The sequence below is a fragment of the Pagrus major genome, chromosome 23 (genome assembly GCF_040436345.1).
Source record: "Pagrus major chromosome 23, Pma_NU_1.0".
NCBI classification, from domain to species: domain Eukaryota; kingdom Metazoa; phylum Chordata; class Actinopteri; order Spariformes; family Sparidae; genus Pagrus; species Pagrus major.
Genome location: NC_133237.1, coordinates 4,605,290 through 4,630,992, shown reverse-complemented (window position 1 = coordinate 4,630,992; position 25,703 = coordinate 4,605,290). Strand labels below are relative to the sequence as shown.

General features: G+C 39.7%; 2 protein-coding genes across 2 annotated transcripts in view; both read left to right on the top strand.

The window, feature by feature from the left end:
- cpt1a2b (carnitine palmitoyltransferase 1A2b) overlaps nucleotides 1-1,623 on the top strand; it is a 42,172-nt gene extending 40,549 nt beyond the window's left edge. The window contains exons 18-19 of the mRNA XM_073494567.1: nucleotides 106-198; nucleotides 1,357-1,623. Coding sequence (XP_073350668.1) covers nucleotides 106-198; nucleotides 1,357-1,479 — 216 coding nt within the window. The 3' untranslated portion in view covers nucleotides 1,480-1,623. The remainder of the gene's footprint in view (nucleotides 1-105; nucleotides 199-1,356) is intronic.
- Nucleotides 1,624-8,257: 6,634 nt separating this feature from the next.
- LOC141019801 (uncharacterized) lies at nucleotides 8,258-20,567 on the top strand. The gene is made up of 10 exons (XM_073494809.1): nucleotides 8,258-8,308; nucleotides 15,692-15,758; nucleotides 16,038-16,103; nucleotides 17,302-17,352; nucleotides 17,477-17,569; nucleotides 17,856-17,961; nucleotides 18,123-18,167; nucleotides 18,417-18,455; nucleotides 19,406-19,714; nucleotides 20,307-20,567. The coding sequence occupies exons 2-10, from the start codon at nucleotides 15,720-15,722 to the stop codon at nucleotides 20,528-20,530; spliced, it is 972 nt and encodes a 323-aa protein (XP_073350910.1). The 5' UTR covers nucleotides 8,258-8,308; nucleotides 15,692-15,719; the 3' UTR covers nucleotides 20,531-20,567.
- Nucleotides 20,568-25,703: the final 5,136 nt, after the last annotated feature.

Genomic DNA, 25,703 nt, shown 5'->3' with positions numbered 1-25,703 from the left:
GAAGTTGGAGATATGGCTGTAAACACACACACACTATGGTGTATTTGTATAGTGGGTGGTATATGAAACATTACGGCTGATCTCATATGATCTCTGTCATGCCAGGTTGCTGATGATGGTTATGGGGTCTCATACATCATTGTGGGTGAGGATATGATCAACTTCCATGTGTCCTCCAAACACTCCTTCAGTGAGACTGTAAGTAATACCTTTGTTACTTTCATCAGTGTTTAGTTAAGTTCTTCATTGTTACATTAAAATACAGTTGGCTTGATGTTGCACTGAGATATTTTCAGTTCAGTTTTAATAGGAAATGTTTGAAGGTTTTGGTGTCCAATAACAAGCAGAGTTTTCCATTTTGCACAAAGTTTAATGCCTTTCATTTTGTACGGATTAAGTGTCTTTGTTGTATTCTAGTGTTCTACTTATTTATGTCATATACTTGTACATTTGCTTATGATGCATTGTCCTGCTTGTAGGGATTACGCACGTAGCTTGATCATTTTACTCAGAAATCTCAATGAATTATGACATAATAGATATGAGATTTTTTCAAAAACCAGTCACACAAAGCACATGACAGGAAAGAACTGTCTGTTTTCACTTCCCTTTTCAAATGCTCATTTTTATTGTGGATTCCAGTAACAGCCTGAAATGGGGTGAAGTGGCAGCTGAGCTAGGTTTGGGATCATTGAGAAACAGTGTCTCCATTAAAGTTAGATTGCCAAAGAGCACTGAAGTTGATTTTCACCCTGTAAAATGTCCCCCTCAGTATGTATCCTGGATACAATTATTTTTTAAAAACAAACAAACACAAAACATTAATATTGGCATATATATCTTGATTTTTAAATCAAAAATCCAGTATTGGCACAGCTATAGTATTTAAAGCAGAAATAGGAGACTTCACAACTCCCCCTCCCCCCATTGACATTCTCTCCCCCTTCATCTTCTCTTTTTTTCAGCTTTTTTAGAGTGTAGAGTTGCCATAATTATTGCATGTGCACCATTACCTGGGAAAACACTGCTTCTTCCTGTTGTGGTTGCACAATGGCATAGGCACTTCCTTTGTGCCATAACTAGACCTTCATCGCCAGGAAAAGTCCAGCACGGTGACAGATCAAATAGCATAGTGTTGTGTTATTTTTCTACAGCCATTACACTGTGCAATCAGTAATTACTTCAGAATGATCAGTTGAAGCAAAAACGTGCCAGTTTAATTTATACAACTCATAATCTACATCCTGTAATCTCCTCCTCTCCTCCTCTCCCTGTGGTTTTGATTGTCTATCCACAATCATCTCCACACTTTCCTTTTCATACCCTCTTTCTAATGCTTGATTTTCTCCTTTTTAGGACTCCCACAGGTTCGGACCTCAGATAAGTAAAGCTCTCCAAGACATCATGACTCTCCTCTCTGCTGACACCAAAACCTCCTCCAAAGGCACAGCCCAGCCTCAGGCCAAGAAGCTCTTGTGAATAAAACAGGAAGCATCTCACCATGTTGACAAATATTACCCTCAAGTCATCTAAGCTGAGTGTAAAACCATGAAGAACCCATTCATCTAAATCTGTCACGTTAAATGCGCATCCTAAGGCATTCATTAAACTGATGAAATTGAATTTGATGAGTGAAATAAAAGGGAGATCCTCGCCTAATTCTAGAGGGCAGGTGTTTTTGTTTAGGTCAACAGTAATAAAATTGCTTTTAGGCCCCGTTCAGACAGTGAAAAACTGTGGCTGTGATCTGTGGCACTTTTTTCAGCTCCTGCTCAAATAAAAAAAATTTAAAAAACACACCTGTATCAGGACACTGCCACACCTCACCTCAATGTCATGATTGGCGTTCTTCCAATAAAAAATGTCCCAGAGCCTCCCTCTATGAGCAGGATTTAACATATTTGACAGCTATTTAGCATTAATACGTGTACATACACTACTTGTTTATTTTTGTTATTTTATAAGCCTTTTCTGTCAGATTCAGCTAGACAGCTCGTGAGAATGCAAAACACTTCCACTCCCTACTTTCTCAGAGAATATGAAACCTTCAAAGGGTGATTTTTAAGAAAGAGGGAGGCAAAGGTCATCATTTAAGAATGAAGTCTTTAGTAGGCAAGTGAGAAGCATTGAAGTGGGACAAATCTCCCTTACAATAGGGAGAAAGCATTAAGAGACACTAAATCTCAATACAAGTGAAGGGAAATTTATGGAGTTTGTCCTCAGTGTGCAATGATACTTAACCAGTTGACACAATTCGCGCCAATTCTAGAGTACATTTTGTTCTCATTGCTAGTCAAGTCAGAGTGATGCAGAGAAAAGTGTCACTGAAGGGAAAGCCCTATTTTGAGACTACTGACCTAAATGCCCCCATTTTAAATCCATGTTTGTTGGCTCCCAGGCTTCTTTACTGCCTTTGCTGGCTACACTTCTTTGTGCTTTATCAACACCTCAATGATCAGTGTAGTGGATCAAGTTAGCAGCAGGAACGTTCGTTGCATCCATGGCTGCATGCACAATGCAAAAATTAATTACAATTAAAGCACCTCTTCAGCCTACTCATATTACTTTGATGAAAGCTGTGGTTGCTGTGGTTACTGTGATCACTGAGCATTTATTGAGAACTGAAAATCCGATGTTTCTTTATGAGGTATGATGTGATTTGAATGCAGTGTCTCGAAACTGGAAGTGGTTACTGATCTTTGAACTATTGTTTCACATGTTGGGTTATCGGTTGTGATTCAGGATGCCTGTGTGCCAGCTGGACGGCTGCCAACTATTCTGCGCTTTGTATCGCAACATCTTATAAAGGAAATGAGCTATGGGAACAACAAATAACACATGAAAGTTGAAAGTCACTATTTGACCTCAAAAGTGATAAGATCTCTTTTGACTGAGATCAGGTGATAACTAAGAATGTAACTCTAGTAGTCATGTGTAGAAGGAACAAGGGAGGACGGGGGAAGAAAAAGATAACAGATAATTTAATGGATACGCTTCAGCTTACCAGTCACAGTTGTGTTTTGCTACTGTTGAATGAAATGCACCTCAAGTTTTCGAGATGATCAGTAGTCGACTCACTCGCTGTGTTGTATTCAGTTGTATTGCCTTGTCATTTTTCTGAACCAGTTGTTTTTATTTTTTCGAGGGAACCTTTTTTCAAACATTTGGGAAGTGAAAGGGGTAGTGATCTCTTCCACTTTTCATTTTTGAAGTAAGCACACTTAGTAGGGCAAAGACATACAGAAGTAAGTATTCTATTTGATCAGGATTTAGATTCACAAATGGTACAAAATAATACAGTCCACCTCTGGTCCAGTGGTACTTTTTGCCGGGGGAGGAGATGACTGAGGTGTCCCTCTCCTCACTCACTCTGTTTTTTAAGCTATTGCGTGCCAGAAACACAAATGTGCCTAATTTCAAGTATTCATTCAGTAAAAACAGTTTCAATGCAATTTTGAAATCAATGCAATTCCCGAGGGAAACCTTGTAATATTTCTTGTTTAACTGTCTTCTCTGTGTGTGAATTAGAATGTACTACAGTCGCTCAGTTAGTTACTGTTTGCATGGTCAGCATATGTTCACATGTGCAGTGATGTAGTGGTGAAGAAGAAAAGCAAGTCAGCTAATAACTCCAACACGTGTTACACATAGACTGTATAACATGTGTATTTCATAGTCTTGTTTTGCAAAATATTCATGGACTTATATAAATAGAAACACTGACTAAAAAGTGATTTTGTTGAGGTAGCGTTAACCTTCCACTACATCTCTGCGCATGTTTTCTAACTGTACTCTAACTTTATGATATCTCTTTTTAGAGAAACTTTTGGCATAATATTTTATAAACCTCAGACCACAGTGGCTTCAGTTCCTGTCTCAGGTTCAGCATTTAGCAACTCATTTCCTAAACTGTTGGCTGCCTGAGCAGCCTTTTGTGTTTTACACAGCCACCTGTATCTCTTTTTGTACAATAGTGATGAAGACAATGTCTATAGCTGCAGCAATGTACACAGTCAGCTTATCCTCTTCACTCTACTCTTGACTTTTTCTAACAGTTTCAATATGTGGAAGTCCTGGAAGAAGCTTTCTATTATTCCTGGTTCTCTTTTCCTGTCACAGTATACAGAACAGATTTATCTGTGCTCAGAAAGAAAGTGCTCAAACGAGCTCGACAAAAAAAGAACGAAACCAGTTTAACCATTTAGTAATGATCAAATGATTGAGGTCGTCAAATACAACTAAATGTTTTATTCTGATCACAAAAAAAAAACGTGAATGTGAACATCAAAAACATTTGTCACAAATACACAAAGTTAAATGCATTTTTAAAGTCCTCTCGTCCCTTCCGTACCTATATGATGTATATTTTTGTAAGTCTTAATACGAAATGCTGTAAAGAGCCTCCTGACCTCTTTAACAAGGGCTTCTCATAATGTTTGTTCAGTTCAGATGAATCTGTTTCGACAGGAGCTTCAGATAAATGCATCAAATATGATGATGATCGTGATCACTTCATGCCTCAGCCTGCCTATAAAGCCAGTCAAACCAATTATGTGCCTCAGATTTCTCTGTAAACGTCATGGAATCAACGTCTTAAGGCTGTCAACAGTTTACAAAATGAGCCTCTCACACAGAAGCAGCACAGCTAGCAGCAGTTTTACAATTTGTTTTATGTTCGAACTAAAAGTTAAACAGAATAAGATTAGCACTGTCTTTTCTTACTTAATTGATTTTGGATACATTTTTATTGTTTATTTCTATGTAACCTGTAAAACTACTGTTCTTACTCTTGGTAATGGTGATGCTTGAATATTTTTAATGAGTTTGTGGGTATTGTAGTTTTGAATTATATCCCATGTTTACTGATTTTACACTCCAAAAGATGCTTATTATTGCTCTGTATTTGTCTGGTTTTCATTCTCAAGCCTATTTAAATGTTAATTGTGGACTTTGTGAAGAAGGCCTTTTATAGATGGTAATGGTGTGTTATGTGAAATAAAATACTTACCTACAGTGCATCTGCATTTGGTTGGTTCTTTACTTAACTGTCAAGCAAAAACAAATAGGGCTGTTTGCCAACATTGCTCACCACAGAAAAATTATGATCTTTAGTATTCCTGTAATATTTTTATAATCATGGTCCCATTGGGCCACCTCTCATTGTAACATTCATAAACTCACTGTATTCCAAAACCTTTCCTCAAAAAATCCTTTATTTGCAGCAGTTACAGCCTGCATACCTGTTGCATTGTAGCCGTCAATTCCTGAAGCAACTTCCACAGGTTGGATTGGCTTTAACTGGAACTTCTTACGTTCCATAAGGTCAAACTGCTCCTACTACAACTCAGTAGGGTTGAGATCTGGTGACTGCACTGGCCAGTCCATTAAAGACAGAGTACCAGCTGACTGCTTCTTCCTTAAATAGTTCTTCATGATTTGGGGCTGTGCTTTGGTTCTTTATCCTGCTGTAGGATGCGCTGTTCACAGGGTATGGCATGGTGTTACAAAATGGAGTAAAAGCTTTTCTAATGAAGCTTCCATTTGTGGCCCTGCATGTCTGTTTCTCAGACTATATAAAAGTGATACGTCGGGGCCTCCCACTTCTTTTTCTATTGTGGGTAGAGCCAGTTTGTGCTGCTCTTTGAAGGTCTGAGAGCTTTAGTTTCTCAGTAATTTCTTGCATGGAATAGTCTTCTTTCCTCAGAACACAATACATAGAATGGAAGCAGTTTATTCTGGGCATCAAACCCACAAATGCTGATTCTCCAGATTTTCAAACAGCTTAAGGAAGCCCAGTTTTTGCTATGCTAACAGTTTCTGCTAGTGATCAAACAGCCCTTCAAACATGACAGTAACCAGTAAATATTTACACATTCTCAGAATGTTCTTGGGAAGTGGCTGTTCCGAAAGCCCCATTTTTTAAGTGAGCCTGAAAAATGGCTGCTTTTGTTTGGAATGTTGAATGCAATGAAGTTCATCCTGCGAGTGTGGAAAGCCAAACAAATTACTTCTGGAGAGACTGAAGATGGAGATGTCTTGATAGGATCTGAGACCTTGTAAGGAAATTTCAAAACATACACTTAAAATAAGATGGTCAAATTGTATCCTTCATGCCATTAGGACTCGTTTCGCTGGTGTAATGGATAGCAACGATGCACTTGTTGCACTTGCCAGTTGTCTGAGGTTCAAACTCCAGTGGCTGAGAGTGAATGAAAGCTTGTGAGGGAGCTTCTGACATCAGATGACCAGCCTCTGTATCCACAGCATCAGACAGCCATTAAGTAATGGACTACGTGAGGTCAGAAGGGTGAAGTTGAAGCTCTGGACCAGTTCTCAAATCACAAAAGCACTTACATGAAGTGCTCACCCGCTGAAGAGATATGATCATTGTTTCACTTCTGAACATTGGGATCTTGCTTAATATATCAGGACAGAGGTAACCAAACAATGGTGTTATGCAATTGAAGCGTCTGCAAAACATTTGTCAGGGGCCGTGCCAACTTTTCAGGAAAAGACTTGAATTATGGTCATCAAGAAACAACCACAGGCGACAAGGAAACCTGAGCAAGTTCTTACTGGGCTCCACTGGCACAGAACACACACACAACTCCACATACTGTATTTGGACCTAAAATGACCTCTAAAGGAAATTTCACTGTGGCCAGTATTGATCCTTAATGATTTACATGCTTAAGTGCTCAAAAACACGTCAGTTTTCTCATACTGTCGAGTGCTGCAGCCCTCTGTCTGAGATGTTAATTTGCTCCTGTCTCCTTAAGGCCCGCCCCCCCTGAATGTCTAGTCTGCTCTGATTGGTCCGCTCACACACACCTGAGCCAGGAACTGCTAACAACAGAGCAGCTGTCCTACATCAATTCGTACGTGCCAAACTAGCTACTATGCATAAGTTATGTGTGACGTGGCGATGTATTGTGATGTCACAGAGACACGGAATTAAAGCGAGAATACTGACGAGGCGTTTCAGGCACTTCAGGAGCAGTGTTTTCTGTGGGAGAGAGTTGCTCCTTTCACTTTCAAGACATTTTACATGCACAAGAAACCATATGAGAAAAACTACAGGAAACACATCAAGACTTTAAAAAAAAGTGACAAACACTCAATCGAAAGCCTGCACAACCTGCAAACCAAACAATGAGTGCCGAGCTGAACTATGAGGATTTGCCCTTTTAATTAGGATTTTAAAAACAGCAGTTCAATTCTATAAATACCTGCAGGCAGGTTGTGTGAGCTCTTTTCACAGAGAGAGGTTGAGACAGAGCAACACTTCCTGCGACAATGTAGCACATAGGAAGACAGCAGAACAAAAATGAAATGATGATGCACCCTGACTGGACTACTTGGAGAGCATACTGTCAGCTAGGTAGCACAGAGCTTCTCAAATGGTGTTCCCAGCAGGGGGGGAATCATTCATTTTACTTACCATCAATAAGTAACACAATTACACAGTGCATGACTGTTTGGGTCAAAGGTTTCCAATACTTTCTGTGGTAAAACATCTCAAAGTAAAAATGTTATCAGATGGTGGACCCTGCTACAAAAATCTTGACCAAAAGTCAGTTTAATTTTCGTAGCCTACAAAACATCCCTGGGTCTCACCGCTGCAGCATTCTCCTAGAAGAAAATGGAAAAAGGAAATGAAATGAAAAGCTCTGCCAGCATAATCAAAATGTCCGGAAGCCCTGAGAACCCAAACTGATGAAACTGATTGAAAAGAAGTTATTTACTGCTGTAACACTGTTTCACTGTGACGCTCCGGAATTGTTTTGTGGACTCCTGTATTTATTAAAAAAAAAAGAAAAAAAAAGTTGTATTGTTTGGTAACATTCATGCCAGTAAAGAACGCTGAATTGAGATAGTATCATAACGACTAAATGAACTTACTTTTGATAAGTGATAAGCAAAGTAATATCATTACTTTTTAAGTCAGAAGTAATTTATTACCCTATCTGAGTGACATGCCCAACGTTGAATGGTAATAAGGTTCACACAGGTGAGGCTCCACTCAGGCGCCCACCCATTACGCACAGCAGAAAGTGGCTCGATTAGTCCCCAACTTTCCAGCCGAGGCTCTGTGGTGAGGAGTGCGGTTATTTAAGTGTCTTTGTTTAGATGTTTAGCCTTCGTTCGGAAACTCCGGGAGTGATATCACTTGTGAGGGCCGAGAGGGGGGGGGGAGTATGGGGGAGTATGTAAAGTAGAAAGCGAAAGTAAATTGAGAGAAAGAGAATGCGAGCCTCGGGAGCAGACTAACGCCAGCGACGACAGCACGGTAGGAACATTGCAAAAGGTACGGGGTGTGACTGAACTGACTTCATTCCTCTGAGACATATTCAACAATCCAAAACCACAAAACTCGTGTGGCTATTGTGACAGAGTAGATATCGATCAGGCCTCGCCTAATGTTCTCTGCTAATACTTTAAACTGAGGTGATCTGACATCTGCAGGGTGACCGGCTGCGCACTGCGTGGCGTCTGAGCCCCGCGCCGCTGCGAGGGCTGCTGAGTGCACCAGGCAAGTACGCAGACAAGGTTTGGTTTGCGACGGCAGCGACAGAAATGTTCGAGCTTTCTCACAGGCTCCACCTGAATCTCGAGGAGAGCTAAATATTGTGTGTGCCTGCCTACGTGTGTGTGTGTGTGTGTGTGTTCGTGTGCTCTCTGGGCCATGTGACAGATAATGCTCTCCAAATGCGTCGCATGGAGAGGGAGACGGATCCCCAATTGGCCCCTCAGCCATCAGCTATCTGCTGTCTATTGTTTTTGTATTGGGGTCATGTGTTTTCCTTTCCTTCCTTCCTTCCTTCCTTCCTTCCTCAAATACTTAATTGGTTTCCCATGAATGTGGGGGTATTTGCATTGAGGTCAAGTGCTTGTAAACCAATATGTTCTCCAGAAATATCCAATGCAAAATATTTCATTTAAATGGTATTTTGCTGGATATGTTTGATAGTTTACAGTTAGAATTGTCAAGTGTCAATATTTTTGACAGTCTAATTTTTATTTTCTTAAATGATTATTGCTCCATTATTGATCTTTAAAAATAATTTCAGTTATAAATGTGTATTTACATTGTCAAGTGATGACGATTAATGCATGTATGTCAAGACCGGCAACACTGCAGATCTGTCCGGTCTCATCCAGCAAATACCAGCTGATTTGTTGGTATTGTGACTGTAGAAATAATCTGAATTTTAAAAAATCGTATCATCACCAGTTAATCGTTTGAATCACTTTTCAAGCACAAATGCAAAGCGGTTTCTGGTTCCGACTTCTTAAGCGTGAGGATTTGCTGCTTTCCTCTGGTTGTATCAGTGTAAACCTTTGGGTTTTGCACCATTGCACAGGCATAAGAAATCATTTGTGGACATCACTTTGGAGGAAATTGTGGTGGACACTCATGTTTAATGAATACCTTCAGCATCTGGAGTCTGGGCAGACATTGACCGCAACTTGACTGGTTTGGAGAGGCAAACAAGTGTGATGTGTTTTCAGTGTAAGGCAGAGTCATTTAACATCTCACTCTCAAAGCATGACCTCCACACAAATCCTAAAACTGAAAAAGTCACAATGATATGGGAATGTTTTGTGACAATTTGGCTTAAGATGAATCATATCATATAAAAATAATATTTAAAACTTCACAGTCACAACGTCACATGTTTGTTTGGATGCATTTAACTTAAAGGGGGACTCAGGTCTTGGGGGAGTATATTACTGCATATGTGATAAAATTAGGCTGGTTCAAAGCCTTTTGTGTTGCCAGATGCAGCTGCATGTAATCAGATCAATTACCTCCAGTGATGTCACTCTAAGCTGCATTGTGGGTCATGTAGGAAAGAAGAAGAAGAATGTGTGGAATAGAAAACATGATATCTCTGTTTCTGCTGTGTTGAGTTCGATCAGTTGATCATCAACTGTTTGTAACGACTTCAACATTGTCATAGGAGAGCTATTTGTGAGTCACAGTAGACTCAGTGTTGTTGCATCATAGACAGAGACAGGATGATTTATATGATACAGATGTTAGCTGGAATGTCAGTAGATGTTAGGAAATGCCCCAGGCCTTGTGTTAATTTTAACTTAAAAACTTTCTTTAGTCTGTGGCCCAACAGTCTCCTAATAACGTTTGTGAAAGTGTTATTAATGAAATATGAAAGCGTCATGATGATGACGTATGTGTTTTTTTTCAAGGTGTTTCCCCGGTGTCCTCCTATTAATCCTATTAATGTACCCGCTGACTGTTTATAATCATATGGATGCTGTTATAATGTGTTGTGATTGAGATCCTGACACACCAAACATCCTGGAAAGTGACAAAGTTACGTTTTTCTATAATTTACATAATTACATAATCGCCATCAGTAAACTGGACGCTGTCTGACTATTTCACTCTCGGGGTTCACTGAGTTCACTGAGTCTTGTCGGGAGGGCTGACCGTCACCATGACAACAGTAACTGACCGTCGCAGGTAACACTTGGTGAGTTAAAGATTTTTGCCGGGGACAGACGCTGTTTTTCAGGCAGAAATGTGACGAAGAGTCGGTCAGACCGACAGGCTGACAGACACTTCTCCACGAATAACTGCGGTATTTTTTTCCTCACATAAGTTGCCAAAGACACGACCAGTTACTACGTTCCTGTTGTTTGGTCCTGTAACGTTGCTTTGTGGGCCATTTATTTTTATTTTGTTGAGTGAAGGATCTGTAGAGTTATCAGATACCAACACCATCAGATCAAACGGCAGTGTGAATGGGGCTAGTGACTGACAAGAGGGTTCTAGTGAGAGACACGAGGAAAACAAACAAGCATGCAAATGGAAATTATCGAGGCCCGCAAAATTATCGAGCTCATTTTAATTTATCGTATGATTAATTGATTTATTGATTATCGTGACAGGCCTACTTATCAAATATATTAAAATATAATACAAAATACTGGTAAGAAAAATGCATTTCATTGAAAAAAATGTAATTTGTAATTTAAAAAATATGAAACTGATGTTATGTTTTTCATTTACCCTTCAAGTAACTTGGTGTTTACTTTATCTCTTCTTTTAAGGTACAATATGTGCGAATTTTAGTTGAAAACATTCAAAAAAATCATTTAAATTATCAACAGAATATGAAGAAATAACAGTCTCAACATTATGACATCTATATATTGTGTTGTAAACATATCTACTAAAGTTAGCATGCTAACCAGCTAACTCTCAGTCCGGTCGGCTAGCCAAACGACTAACTGAGCTAACTAGTTAATGGCAGCTACAGTTAACGGCAGTTACAGTTACTCTGGTGATATGCTGCCCCCCTAATCCTTACACATTACATTTACATTTACATTTAGGGCGTTTAGCGGACGCTTTTGTCCAAAGCGACTTACAATACGTACATTTGTCACAGGAAAGAAACCACAACAAATCACCGTTGATGAAGTAGAAAAGATAGAAACAATATTCAAGCCCTCATCAGAGCAAAGTAGCTGCTATTTAACAAGGATACCTTTCATAAGTGCTATGATGTAAGTGCTAAAGGTAGGAACATACAAGTGCAGGAGTTAGTTCCACCACTGAGGTGCCAGAACAGAGAAGAGTCAGGATTTCGCTGTGCCGTCTTTGTTTGCTCTTAGCGATGGCGGTACCAGACAGTCAGCTGATGTAGTGGCGCGAAGTGCTCGTGCAGGGGCGTGTGGTCTGATCAGTGTTTGAAGGTAGATGGGTGCAGTTTGGCTGACGGCCTTGAAGGCCAGCACCATGGTCTTGAATCTGATGGGGGCTGCAACAGGAAGCCAGTGGAGGTCACGGAGGAGGGGGGTCACATGGGAGAGTTTGGGTAGATTGAAAACGCTGCAGCGTTCTGGATACGTTGCAACAGTTTAGCCAAGAGCGAGTTGCAGTAGTCGAGGCGGGAGACCTTTAACTCCCAATGTACAGTAGCTTAGTCAAATTTTACATCGAACATAGATCATGTCAACACTTTTCTAACAGAAAAACATCCAACATATTTACATATGTTACTAATCAGTAACCAAATAATAAATTAAGGTTTGACTGTGGATTAAAGAAATTGCTTAAAATGTTAACATATCATCGTAAAAAAACACACTAATTAAAGCTATAGTTGGTAATCCTGTTCAGAAACACTTTTTGTTATACTGGGTGAAATCGTCCCTCCATCCTGAGAGTAGTCAATACATAATGTGTTCAGAAAAAGGAAGGAAAAAAATCAGACCTCTGTGGCAGCTGCAGGCCTGTAAAAACTCTGACCAATCCCTGCCTCTCGGTCCGAGTGGAAAGAACCAATCAGATGCCTTCATGTCTCGTCCTGCCCGCGCCCCCCTCCTCCCTGCGTGCACTCATCACGTGTCACTGTTGCCGGAAATATTCAGCATAGGGGGTGGAGCTTAGAGGAGGTGCCACTTTCAAATCTTGCTAGCTCTTAGTGATGTTCGATACCACCGATTTCCTTTCCGATCCGATACCGAGTAAAATTCAGGCTGGTATCGGCGATACTAATCCGATACCGATACTTTGTGCAAATACACCTAATGTGTCTGGTAGATCTAAAAAAAGTAGTGTATTTCAAATCATAGCTTCATAAAGAGTACATCAGAGTAATTTATTTATTTATTTATTTATTTTAAACTCGGAAGTATATTGAGGTAGTGGCCACATTTTTAGAAATTGACAGTAAAATATTTAATTAAATAAATAAATGCCACAATAATTGCACAAGTTTGTCAATACCTACATTTTAAAATATTCATTTGTGAGAGACCCGGCGTGGCCTCCTCACGTAAAGGGGATCCGGGCAGACTAGATCCAGGTAAATGTAGATGAAACCACGAGCCAACGAAGCTTCAGATGCCAGAAAAAGGCTTTTTATTAATTAATTAACAATAATGACAAGAAACACACATACTCTGAAGGCACAGAAAGGCAAACAATGGCGTTAACATAGCCTCACACCAGGCTACTTCCTCTCAGAGTCTCAGGTAGCTGAATGAAGCTCCCTTAAATATGGCAGCATGCTAAGCCCAATTGGGGCAAACCATTAATGAGGGGGAACACCAAAACCATAATGGTCCACATCTGCCATTATACACATAAATATCCCCCAGAATAAACAATACAAAATCCCCTTTCGACTCACACAATATTTCACCTGTCACCATAAAACCTCTGCATGATAATCACCCACACCACAATGCAATATCAAAACTAACACCTCTGAGTGCCCTGGGATGTGCCCCCCTTGCCCCGCGCTCGATAAAGACCGCCCCTGCAACGGCGCTCGCTCCGCAGAGGAGCAGTGGAGCCGGACTGTGAGTGTATGTGAGTGTATGTGAGTGTATGTGAGTGTATGTGAGTGTATGCAGGACCAGAGTCTTTACCAGTGAACAGATGAAGAGTGGGACGAGTAGTGGGTACCTCACTACACGCCAGGATGATAGAAAGGAGTGAAAACTGTCACAGGTGAGTTGTGGGTGTGGTGAGTGTGAGCCGCGGCGCACCACGCTCCCGACGCCGGTGCACGGCTCACGCCACCCACGTTAACAAAACATGGCACAATACCCACATATCATAAACAAAACCATCAAAATAACCTATTCATCGAGTCCTTAGAATAATATGTGTGTGTGTGTGTGTGTGTGTGTGTGTGTGTGTGTGTGTGTGTGTACAAATGTCTGAGTCCAGTCTCTCTTCGCTCCCTCGTGGGCCACGCCACGCACTGGCATTCACCCGAGGAGACTGTGAGAAGGGGGGGAAGGTTGCTCACCTTCCCACATCATTTAATAGTTAAAGCAAATTAGACTGATTGTAAGTAATATTAGATATATTTTATTGATAATATGTTATTTTTTATCCATCTTTTCTAGTATATATTTTTCTAGTTCACCATGGCTGTTTTATCGCAATTCCTTTGTATAATTTAATGACACCTAGTCTTTGTAATTCACTTTAAATGATCAATTCTTTAGGAAACCTTACCTGAATAAATCTAGGCTTTTTTGTGACATTATCTCAGTGATACACATATTATTACTCCAAGCGGAATTCATCGTTGCTTATTTCATAACCGTGTTTATTAATTTGAACAACTCCAACAGCAACAGTGCTTAGCGCCGCTTAAAGCTCCACATTTTCTTCCTCTGTACCTGGAGAGTGCCTGCCTGCAGCACTGAAGGACTCCGCCAGAGACATCTGTCTTGCCCTAGCAGCAGCACCTGACACTGTGCACTCCTCTTCTGTCCGCCTCATCATAAATGCCTCGGAGGTATCGATATTTCATTATCGATCCGCACATCACTACTAGCTCTCCAACATTACCAACTATAGCTTTAAATAGTACGTAAGCTGGTCTATGATGCAGCAGTTTTCTACCTGGAAGTTAACTTTATTCTGGATCTTAAATTTTAGTGAATATTTGTGAAAGTTCGTGGAATTTGGACTGTTGTTGGATAGAACGAGATAACTTAGCCGGCAGCAAAACTGTGTTGTACAGGCATTGTGTAAGCAGAGCATGCTCTGATGCAAGTGTGTCAACCCAGCTTTGGTTTGGCAAGGTGGAATCCTGTCCTGCTCTGTGCACGCAGGTATAAACATGACACCCTGGCATTGTTACAATAGCTTTCACATTCACTCAGAGCATCAAATCAGTGAGCTGGAAAGTGACTGGTTGAAGTGGCTGTTTAGTCGAGGTCAAAAGTTTCTATCCGCTTTTAAAGAACATGTATTTTATGTCAGTCTTCAGTTCAGATGGTTTCTACAGCTCTCATGTTTCTTTGATGGAATGAGTCGAACACAAACTATTTTCTCACAGCAACATTCGTGAAGTATGGTTCAGTGATGAATTCATTATAGGTCTTCTGAAAATGTGACCAAATCTGCTGGCTCATAACTATACATACAGTAATTCTAATATTTGGTTAAGTGTCTCTCAGCCAATTTCACCTCAGTCAGGTGCTTTTGATAGTCATCCTCAAGCTTCTGGCCGTCCTCTGGCTGAATTTTTAACCACTCCTCTTGAAAGAATCTGCCAAGTTCAACTAAATGTGTTTCCTTCCTGGCAAAGACGTGTTTCTTCAGCACAGTCCACTTTCTGATGGGGTTCAAACCAGGACTTTGGGAAGGCAAGAATATTTTCCTCCAGAAAGTTATATTTTTTCCCTCTGATCAGCAGAAAACTGTCGAGATTTAAGACAGGTGCTGCATCTGGAACAAGGACTTCTTTGTTGCACAGCAGCCTTTCAGCTCATGTGGTTACAAAACACATTGACACCTTTCTTCCAGCTGCTTCTAATTCATTGCAGTTTCTACAAAGCAAATGTGTCTGCTACCTTGAGGCAGCAGAAAGTGACAATAGACAAACAAGAAGCTGGTCTGAAGCCAAAGGCGCAGTCTGTTTCTTCAAGGACACATTCTTCAGACAGTAAGATGCACCTACACAGGCAGGTGGTTGCCACTGGTTACTATGTGTCAGGTGCTGGCACACCTGGCTCTGAAAGGGAATGGTAGACGACACTCAGATTGGTTTTGATTTATGTTCCACACCTCACTTCATGCCTTTGTTTCCTGTCTGGAGAAGTGACAGTTTGTTGACAGTCTCTCTCTCTCTCTCTCTCTCTCTCTCTCTCTCTCTTTCTCTTTCTCTTTCCCTGATCTCTCCTTTAGTGTGAGTCTGGATGGTCACAGCAGCAGCATGACATCGTGGAAACCCAAAGCCCAACTTCTTCTCCTTGTAAGTGACACCTACGCAGCATGACTTGTGAATTTAGCAGCTTGTTGCTCTGACTTTTAGCTTGGAGTTAAAATCTAAAATAATGACATTCAGAGCATGGAGATGATGCGTAATGTGCAGTCTAATACAAACGAGAGCTGAGTGATGTGCACTCAAGTCATTTGAAAAGGGTTATGAATAATATATATAAATTCATCTGCATATCTGACATGCTTTCTACCAATCTATAAACGATTTAAAACAAACTTTGAACACTGCTCTTTCACTTTTGTCTGCTAGGTGTTCGTGTGCACGATCTACCTGTCACACGGGGGATGTCATGATTACTTAAAGGTGGAAAAATGGGTACGTGTTTTTTCTTTCTTTATTTTTTTTTTTCAATTCTATGACCAGTTGCTTCATTTTTTTCTTTTTTTGCAAGACACTGGCAAAATGAAAAAGTGGTGGCAATAAAGTATCTTTCTCTGACTTTTCAGAGGTTCGGCTGTAATGTCTGAATAGCTGAATATAACATGACTTGCTGTTTGATGCTGCTAGTGCTAGTGCTGCTACATTGTCAAAATGATGATTCATAAAAGGAGCTTTCAATGTAATAGTTTTTCAAATATCAAAGACCCAAACCAAGACATTGTCACTGCGTCTCACAATACTTCCCAAGCTAATTTATCTCTACTGAAGGCCTACCTCCAAGAAAGACCCAACAATCAGAGTAAATCTACATGTAGATGTACTGAGTTCTCTCCCCAGACAGCTGAACAACCATTAACACCTGCGCTCACCTAGCACTAGCAAACCACATGAAGATCGACAATTTCTATATAGTTCCTATAATTATTCTTAATGCCGGGTTACCAGGTCGGAATCCAAACGTTAGAATAGTTAGGAGAGGTATTAAGGCTGAACTGATGAATCTCTGAGCTTGACGAAAGAAGTTGCTCTGCAGTCTGGTGGTATGGCAGCGGGATAACTAGTTTATAAGGTAATATTTAAAGTTGGCCTTGCTACAAAGCTATAGCTCGTTGTTGACTTTTTGTTATGAAAAAGTAATGTTAGGGAATGTTGACAAACTTAAAAAAAGACAAAATTATTATAACCAAGTAACTGAATCTGGTAGCCATAGGCTTACATGTAAACCGGACACATAATAGCTAATGGCTAATAGCTAATAGGTAATGTTGCTAAAACAAAGTTTGCTTTGTTTCACCGTCGTCATATTACAATTATGAATCTTACATAGCCCCAAATAGGTACATTACCTCAGCACTGTGTATTCTGCAACCAGCTGTGTCTGAAAAGAAAAACATAAAAAAAGAAGAATTTATAGGAAATAGGGATAAAAAAGAAGTTGCCTTGCTTTCATATCAAATGTATGCACAAGCCAGATCACAGTCTTAGTGACAGGAGGTAGGAGGAGGTGGTGCTCATGGCATTTTTGTCCACAGGTGCAGCCAGAATCAACACAAAATGAAAGTTGTTTGTTGCTGCTTTAAGTAATAATGATCTAGAGATTAATAATCTGCTTGTCTTCTGTTTCACTTTCAAGAAGCAACACCTTATAGAAACCCTCCCCCTCGTGAATTCAACGAAATCCGAGGTAACTTATTCATGAGCTTATTTTTATGAGCAAAAGTGATCTGTTGAGATTCATTGTAAATGCATTTTGTTTAATAGGAACTGTACTGTGTTGAATTTGACTAAGTTTTCACTTTCCAATGCAGGACATGATGGAGTGTAGTCTGGAGAGAGCAGTTATAAATCAAAATCAAAATACCATGTTACTGAACATACTAAACCTCTGCTTCGACAGGAAGGTGAGTAACAGTCCGAGGTTCTATGTCTCACGTTTCATCCCTTGTTAAAGGTTCTATTTGTAAGAAAAGTTTTGAGTCTCATTCTCAACTCGTCAAATACTGACGCATTGGGATGGTGGCCGACCCGCCCTGCAATCCCAATGCGTCAGTATTTGACGAGTTGAGAATGAGACTAAAAAATCAACTGTTTTTTTTAATTAATTTTTTTACAAATAGGACCTTTTTAAAGTGAAGGCGATTTGAATGAATGTATATGACAAACCAGTTGTTTCCTTTTCCACCACAGGGTGAACCACAGAGTATTAGTGAAAAGTGTCAAGGGGACACTTCTGAGACTGTCCCTTTCTATCACTTCATGTGCTTGACAGCTGAAGCTTTCAACAAACATAAAGGTATCACTCATACTGATGCAAAGCAAGCAGCTAAAACACTCACATTTTTATAAACTGAGATTCCACTACAACTGTTATAAGTCTGTCTAAGAACTCCTGCTGTAATTATTTTTCATATTGCAATAAAACCATTACTGTGTTGTTTGCTATTCTTTCATTAGCAGTCGAAGAAGACGACAAAATCATAATTGAAGGATGCAAATATGGTGAGTATGTATGCTGCATTGTGAGTGTTGGGTTGTGGTATGTGATGTATTTGTTGAAAAGGTGAGTGTGTGTGTGTGTGTGTGTGTGTGTGTGTATTTTCCCTATGTACACCTGTGATTGCCTGCAACAAAACACAGTCAACTGTGTCTGTTGTATCAAGCATATGTTTGAGTTATTTAACAGTACATTGCTTTTACAGTTCATGCTCCTTCACTAATGTAATCTTGATTATTAAATCTTTTGTTTAGATACTGTATGCAGGATCTTTTCAGGAGGACCATTGACAGGTAAGTCACACCTTTCATTTAGAAGTGCTTGAGGTGCATGTTGGTGCTTTGCATTTGAAATCCTGCTTCAAGAGTAGTTCTCCATATCCCCAACCAGCTACATATTCCAAATGTACAGAGAACCATGGATACATATGTAAAAATACATATGTAGACATATGTATTTTTATGAATAATAATAATAATAATAATAATAATAATAATAATAATAATGATAATAATAATAATAATACACGTACAGAGCATGTTGAAATGTGCAGAATAAAAATATCTCTTTTCCTTAAAGACATTATTGTAATTCTGAATTAATGATTTTAAAGCATTTGTAGGGTCCAAAATGATTGTGTTGTTTACCTACCAACTGAAACATGTCCAGTTGCCTACAACTGCCAGTTGCTAAAATGTAATGTGGATAGATGAGTTTATGTGAGAGTTGGGTTTTTTTATATGGACCCAAAATGCAGAGACCGGAGGAATGAGACAACTTATGTGACACACACAACAATGCGATTCAATAGCCACATGAATGGCAAACAAACTTTTTTATTTCACTGGATGGATCAATTAATCATGCTGACAAGCTGTACAGCACCACAAGCTGCAGCTTTACAACAGTAAAATATGAGTAAAATAAGTCAAATATGCTTATATCTCCACCGCTTTACATTGTATTCTGAAAAGAAACTCACCCGTTGCTAAGCTTCACAAAATCTTTTCCGCACTGAACTGTTTACCAATCCATTTTTGTGGTGTCCAGAATATATTTTCCATGTTATTTAAAATGAGCTCTTTAGATTTGTTTTTCTTTAGTAACAAATTCAACATGATTTAGTTTCCTGTACCTTTGAATACTGCCTTTCAAAGTCTACTAATATTAATAATATCATAGTATTTCTGCATCAGTCCATACTGTAAGATTTATTACTAACTGACTGACTGCCTGCTTGCAGGGTCACATCAGACAACAATGTTGCCCCCCACAACGATAACAACAGCACTTCCACTAAAAGTGACATCAACACCAACAACACCAACAACACCAACAACACCAACACCAACAACAGCAGCAACAACAACAACAATAACACCACCACCACCACCAACAACAACAACAGCAACACCAACAACAACAACAACAGCACCAACAACAGCAACACCAACAACAACAACAACACCACCACCAACAACAACAACAACAACAACAGCAGCAACAACAACAACACCACCACCAACAACAACAAACTCCTCACAGACGGATGGTAAGCTAAATTGAAGTTTATATGGGCATATTAAAATATTATTGTTATGGTTTACTGATATTTTATACTGATATAATATACTCAAACATAGCTTCTGTCTTTAGTTGAACTCAGTGGCTCTCAAACCTTTTTTAAGTGACTGACCCCAATCCCAACCCGGAGCTATATGATTGTGCCAGTGTGAATGCTTTCTTCCTAATGTTAACGCAGGGCCATACAATTCACACTAAACATGTGGTGGCCTTGGTGTTATGTTAACTCTAGCCCCGTTTCACACTGGCACTTTTTAGCCCCATGTTTAGCACATTTTCAGGGGACAACCCCGCAAACTCACGGTTAACCACGCTAACAGCTTTCTTAGGGCGCACTCACACTTGGCCCAGTTGCTCCGTACCGTGCCAAAGCAGGATTGTCCCTCCTCCCCAGTCCCCCGCTGGCCTTCACTCACAAAGCTCCAGCCGCAACCGGGCCTGAGCACGGTTACCTCTTGTACATACGTCATCACACCGTAGCGCAGCCGCAGCACAATGTAGAACAACACAGATAACATGACTAACTTCTTGTGGCCTATTTTGTGTTGTTTTGGTCATAGATGGCCCTCTCACATTCCCGGATTTCTTGATTATCCAAGGCAGCGTAATATGCATGATTTTACTTCATGTTCACATTGCGCACCAGTGCTTGTGCTCGTGCATGAACAACCGTACCGTGCCGAAGCACACCTCTTCCAACCGTGCCAGGGCCAAGGAAGCGTACCTAATAAACTGGATTTTACGCAGGTTGCCTAGTGTGAGTGCGCCCTTAGCCTGGGGCTAAGTGCAGTGTGAAAAGCAATGTTGTGTTACTAATGGATGGAATTGTGAAATTCCTTCCCTTTGGTTTGTTGTCATAACCCATTTACATTCATTTATCACTATTCTGTTTGCATGCCCTGCATCTAACACTGTGTGCATGTACAGTATGAATCCATGGTTTTCCAGTGGTCGAAAAAAAGGGATTTGGAACCCATAGCTGCATGGCGCTGCCTTGTGCAAAAGGTGCTGCAGCTTTGATTTATTCTCTTGCACTGAAAGAAATGCACAAACTGTAGTTTACTTGTAATAATTGTAATCATTCAAGTTTTTTTTTCATCTTTCCAAAGCCGAACGAGTTATCGCCGAAAAAGGTAAGCCTTTTCCTTTAATTAAATTGTATATTTGGATTGATACAAATATATCACTTTATGATATGTTGAGTGTGTAAAGTGTCAGAAAGCAGTGAAAAAGGTGAAAAGGTCAAACTGCACGATGATGCTTGATCAACAATCGGAGGTTTTCGGTTAAAAAGAGAAGAAACTTTTGCACGATTTCCCCTAATAAATTATTTGTTGTTAATGTTGGCAATTTATTTTGTTGTCATGTGATTAAGTTGAAGAGTTTACAAGATTGAAAACTATTATTTTCTTATGTCAGTGCTTTACTAGAACACCCGCATCCGTGTGTAGCTATAACTTATTTTTTTACTGCTTTTCATTATTTTTTATTTGTTGAAAAGTAAATGAACAACAGTTCACACCTGCTGATCGACATGCTTCATATTGATGAAGATGAAGTTATTTAACATAACAGGAGCGTCTTCTGCTGTGCATTGTACAAACAGGCAGGATATTGAAAGGAATAACTGGTTACACTTTATTTGAAGGGGTGTATGTAAGACTGACCGTTACGCCATCATAACCATCAAATGACACCTGTCGTGAATCTGGTTATGAATTTTTATGATAGTCAGTTATGTAATTTTCAATGTAAAGTTGAAACTGAGATGTCTTTGTAATGACAACTTGACATCAACAAGGACAATATAAGCTGTCATAAACACACTTGACCTCAAAAACAGTGGTATAATGGGACATGTCATTAATATGTCTGTAGCAAGTAGAGAGTTTTTATTAGAGCAAGCTAACCGCTAACTGTAGCTAGCAGCTGTTATTGCTCTTATTCTATTAGTCGTAGAGCTAGAGCCCCTTTTAGCTGAACCGGCCCCTGAGTGCCAGGAGCCCAACCCGGAAAGAAAACCATCTCCATACTATTATGTAAGGTAAATGTCAAGTTGTCATAACAAAATCATCTTAAACAGTGTCAGCCTATTGCACTGTCATGTTCATGACAGGCATATGTTTTGTACATATGCAAATAAAGCGTTGGGGAATGATTAAACATCTTTGCCTTACACAGTAAGATTGCAATTGTACTAATATATATATTTTTCTCCCCATTTTCTCCCCATTCATCATAACTCAGTGGCCACCGGTAAGTTTTTTTTCCTTCATTATAATTTGAGCATTTGGGTTTATATGAATATTTCAGAGAAACAGAGCTGCTCAGATTCAGAAATGAGCAGGTACATTGAGTTAAAGTAGTATTTTGAAGCAGTATTTACTGTAGCACAGGTCCAGACTTACTCATTTGTTTTCCCTGTTTGCTTAATGTCAAATGTGGTAAGCATACAAACAAAATGGATTCCTCAAAAGTATTATGTTAGAAAGGTTATTGTTAAACATACATTAAACAGTGATGGGAATGTTTTTGTTAAAATGTCTTGTTCTTTCTGCTCATTGTGTTGGATTCTGGATCAATTCATCTATCTGTAGATGTAATGTGGTACTGTAGAGGTAGTTTTGATGTTCTTTGTTTGGTAACATTAATGTTGTCTCTGATCTCTCCTTCACCAGAAAACTTAGCCCTGAAGATATTCTCAGTGGTATCCGCAGCCTTCAATATGGTCCTGTTCATGGTGATGCTTTATCGTTGCAAGCGCAACCAGAGGAAGCATGACTGCGACTTGTCTGTGAGTATGAGCAAATTCTTGTTTGTTGTTTCTTCACGGTCCATGTAGGCCAGACGACCAGTTTCACAGCCATGTATGGTGTTTGCCCAAAAGGATGTAGGCACGTTTACAGCAGAGTATGATAAGCAGAAAAAACAAAGACATTCAAGTGGTATTTATTGTAATCAGTAAGAGGGATCTTAAGCCTGTTTACACGTGTGTCTTGAGTGACCACTTGTGATAAAACCTGGTTTTACCGCCTGACTTTGATGAATTTACTGTTCATCAGACCACAAATGAGGCAAGAATTAGTTTGGAAAAATGAGTGTTTCAGGGGGCCTCACTGATTCCTGTATAATTGTTCCACTTTGAGTCAACGATTTCCCTGAAACTGAATCATATTTTATGGTGAAAATAAATTCTGTTAATCCTCCGGCTCTTCTGCCTCGACTGAGTGACTTGGTTAGCCTCGTAGCTATCACAGCTATTAACTTTAGAGCTTTAATAAATTTTATTAGCTTTATGAAACCTCCTCCTTCAAAGTTTAAAGTTCAAAACTCCCAACACTTCTCCAGTGCTCTGAGCAGAGGCAGTTAAGAGGACCACTGGCTGCACAGCAAATTGAAGTAACAACAGTTAGTGGTTAGCGCTACACTGTACTATACATTCTAGGTGCTGTATTGTAGGCAACTGGACGTGTTTCAGTTTCTTGAAGACGTTTCACCTCTCATCCAAGAGGCTTCTTCAATTCTAACTAACTGGAGGGGAGTTGCAGGCTTTTAAACTCTGTGTGGGAGAGTCCTTACAGAGTTGTTAAGGACACTGTGAGCTCTGAGTTTCAGAGTCGTTAGGGCCACTTGTGGGTCGTTGACTAAACCAGCCTTCATGTGGCTGGTTGGATGAGAGGTGAAATGTCTTTAAGAAACTGAAACATGTCCAGTCGCCTACGATACAGCACTTAGAATTACCATGACCTGGATGACTGAGAACCTTCATCAACTATAGTATACACATGTTACTATAAATTGATGAATCTACAAGTTGTTAGGTTAGAGTTAGAATAGTTTGCTACAGGCAGACTAGTGAGCAGATGAGTCTCTGTGTTCAGTGTTATATGTTTAACGTCCCCGACAACTTATGTGTTCTCATTTAGCCACTTGTTAGCAACCAACTTTTTTAAGACACGTACGTAAACCCTTTAATTCAAACATGGGGTATTGATTGATGGGTTTTATGTTGTAGAACCAAAGGTAAAAATCTTTTATGCATTTATTTACCACAGACCTTATTTAAGGCATCTAACCGAAAACCCATTAAGGGGAACTGCTAGTGCAGAAATGCTTACTTATATCCATGTTTTAGGACTCATACATGCAGCACTCAGCACATTGTGATCAGATCCCCAAAGTTGCATGTGAATGCCAGGTATTAACAGGGCCACAGAGCACATTCTCAATGAAAAGCGAGTCAATAGTTTATATCGTAACTTAATACCAACTGAAAATCTTGTCTTCGCTGGCTGTCCAGTGGTTTAACTCCTCACCTTGCTGCGTTGTGTTGTACTGGTGTAATATAGGACCAGTGATATCACTGCTTTTCAGCCTGGTATTAAGTTCCTCTTTAAGGAAAATGTTTTCGATCTAATCAGAACAAAAGACGTTTAATGTTGATGAATGAACCCTTGCTCATGCTGCAAATAGCAAATCAACCTAACGCAGAATCAGAAACATTTTAAGTGTCATTTCTTTCCCAGATTACAACCCATGCATTGGATGAAGCCTCATTAGAAGCTCGGCCAATGGCAGAGTTGAAGGTATTGTAGTAGACATATGCTGTGCTAGTGTTTTTCAAAACTGACTCACACTCCTGTTTCCTGAGTCCAGAACCTCCTCATACTCCCCCACGGCTGATATTATAATATCAGATGTAATATTCTAGATTCACTTTTGCTTAGTCATGCTATTGTAATTGATGATTTATAGAACTGTTCTGTATCTGATCACCATTTTTATGTTTTAGTCCTGAAACTTGGACAGTCAGGGTGGTTTATCTTAACACATGGGCTAAAGATGAAACTATCGAGGAGTGATGTTTAACCAACAGACAAGTCAAACTCACATTAACTGCAATCAACTATTAATAGACAGGAAGGGAAGAGGTCTACACTGCAGCATTCTTTCCCACGATCAGAGAAATAATAGCTTTTGTTAGCATTCCAGAGCTGCATATCTCATGAATATTAGCCATTTGCTACACTGTTAGAGCTTTATGTTACCAATCTCTAACACATTAAAGTGTGATGACAGGTCTTGGGCAGTACTACTACATATGTAAAAAAGTTCTCCAGTTAATCAGTGATTAGCCACTCGGTGTATAGTTGCATTGTGGGTAATGTAGGTACCGAATTTTGAAAAACAGTCCACTAGTCTATCATTACACCCGATAACACTGCTGGACTCATTGTGGACTGGTTAAAAACAAATGATCAAAATCAATACAGCAATATGGCACCTCCATTACCCACAATGCATCGTAGCCACTGAGTGACATTAGGGGTTATTTATTAGCTTACATGCAGCTTTCTCTTGAGCCACAGAAGGCTTCATACTACACTGCAGATACTATGGACCTGTAAACACACTTTAATGTGTGGAGTTGCCCTTTAAGACAGAAACTCTGTTGTATGAAAAATGAATGTCAAGTAGTACACTAAGTAACTCTGTGACTGACCAAGTGGTCATGATAAGAACATAGAAACATATCTGACAAAATTGTATTTTCCTTGAAAGTAGGGAGATGTAATCTGTGCCTGGCTTTCCTTAGGGATTTCAACCCACAACCCCTGTTTCAAGCTGCTGCTAGCATTAACAACGCATCCACCTGTAGTAAAAAAACACATTCAACAGAATCGATGTGTATGTTTAACACTAATTTCTCTCTTTCAGTCGTGCACAATGCGGGTAACTCTAAATGAGGATGGAGAGGTGACTAAACATTTAATGCAGGTAATTATGAGTTCACAACGAGTTTCACACACAGATGTTATGCTTTTATCCATGATTCGGCCCAGCAGTTTCAGAAAGCTGAGCCGGTAGCGTAGAGTTTTCTTGTCTGAGCTTGTTTGCATTTTTTATTGATGGGTTGATAAGAACGTTTTCCTGAGTTTGTTTCTACATGCAATGGT

Coding starts and splice junctions, on each gene's coding strand:
- LOC141019801 (XM_073494809.1), top strand. CDS start 15,720: ATGACATCGTGGAAACCCAAAGCCCAACTTCTTCTCCTT. Junction 17,353..17,476: donor TGAATTCAACGAAATCCGAG/GTAACTTATTCA, acceptor TTTCCAATGCAG/GACATGATGGAGTGTAGTCT. Junction 17,962..18,122: donor AGCTTTCAACAAACATAAAG/GTATCACTCATA, acceptor TTCTTTCATTAG/CAGTCGAAGAAGACGACAAA.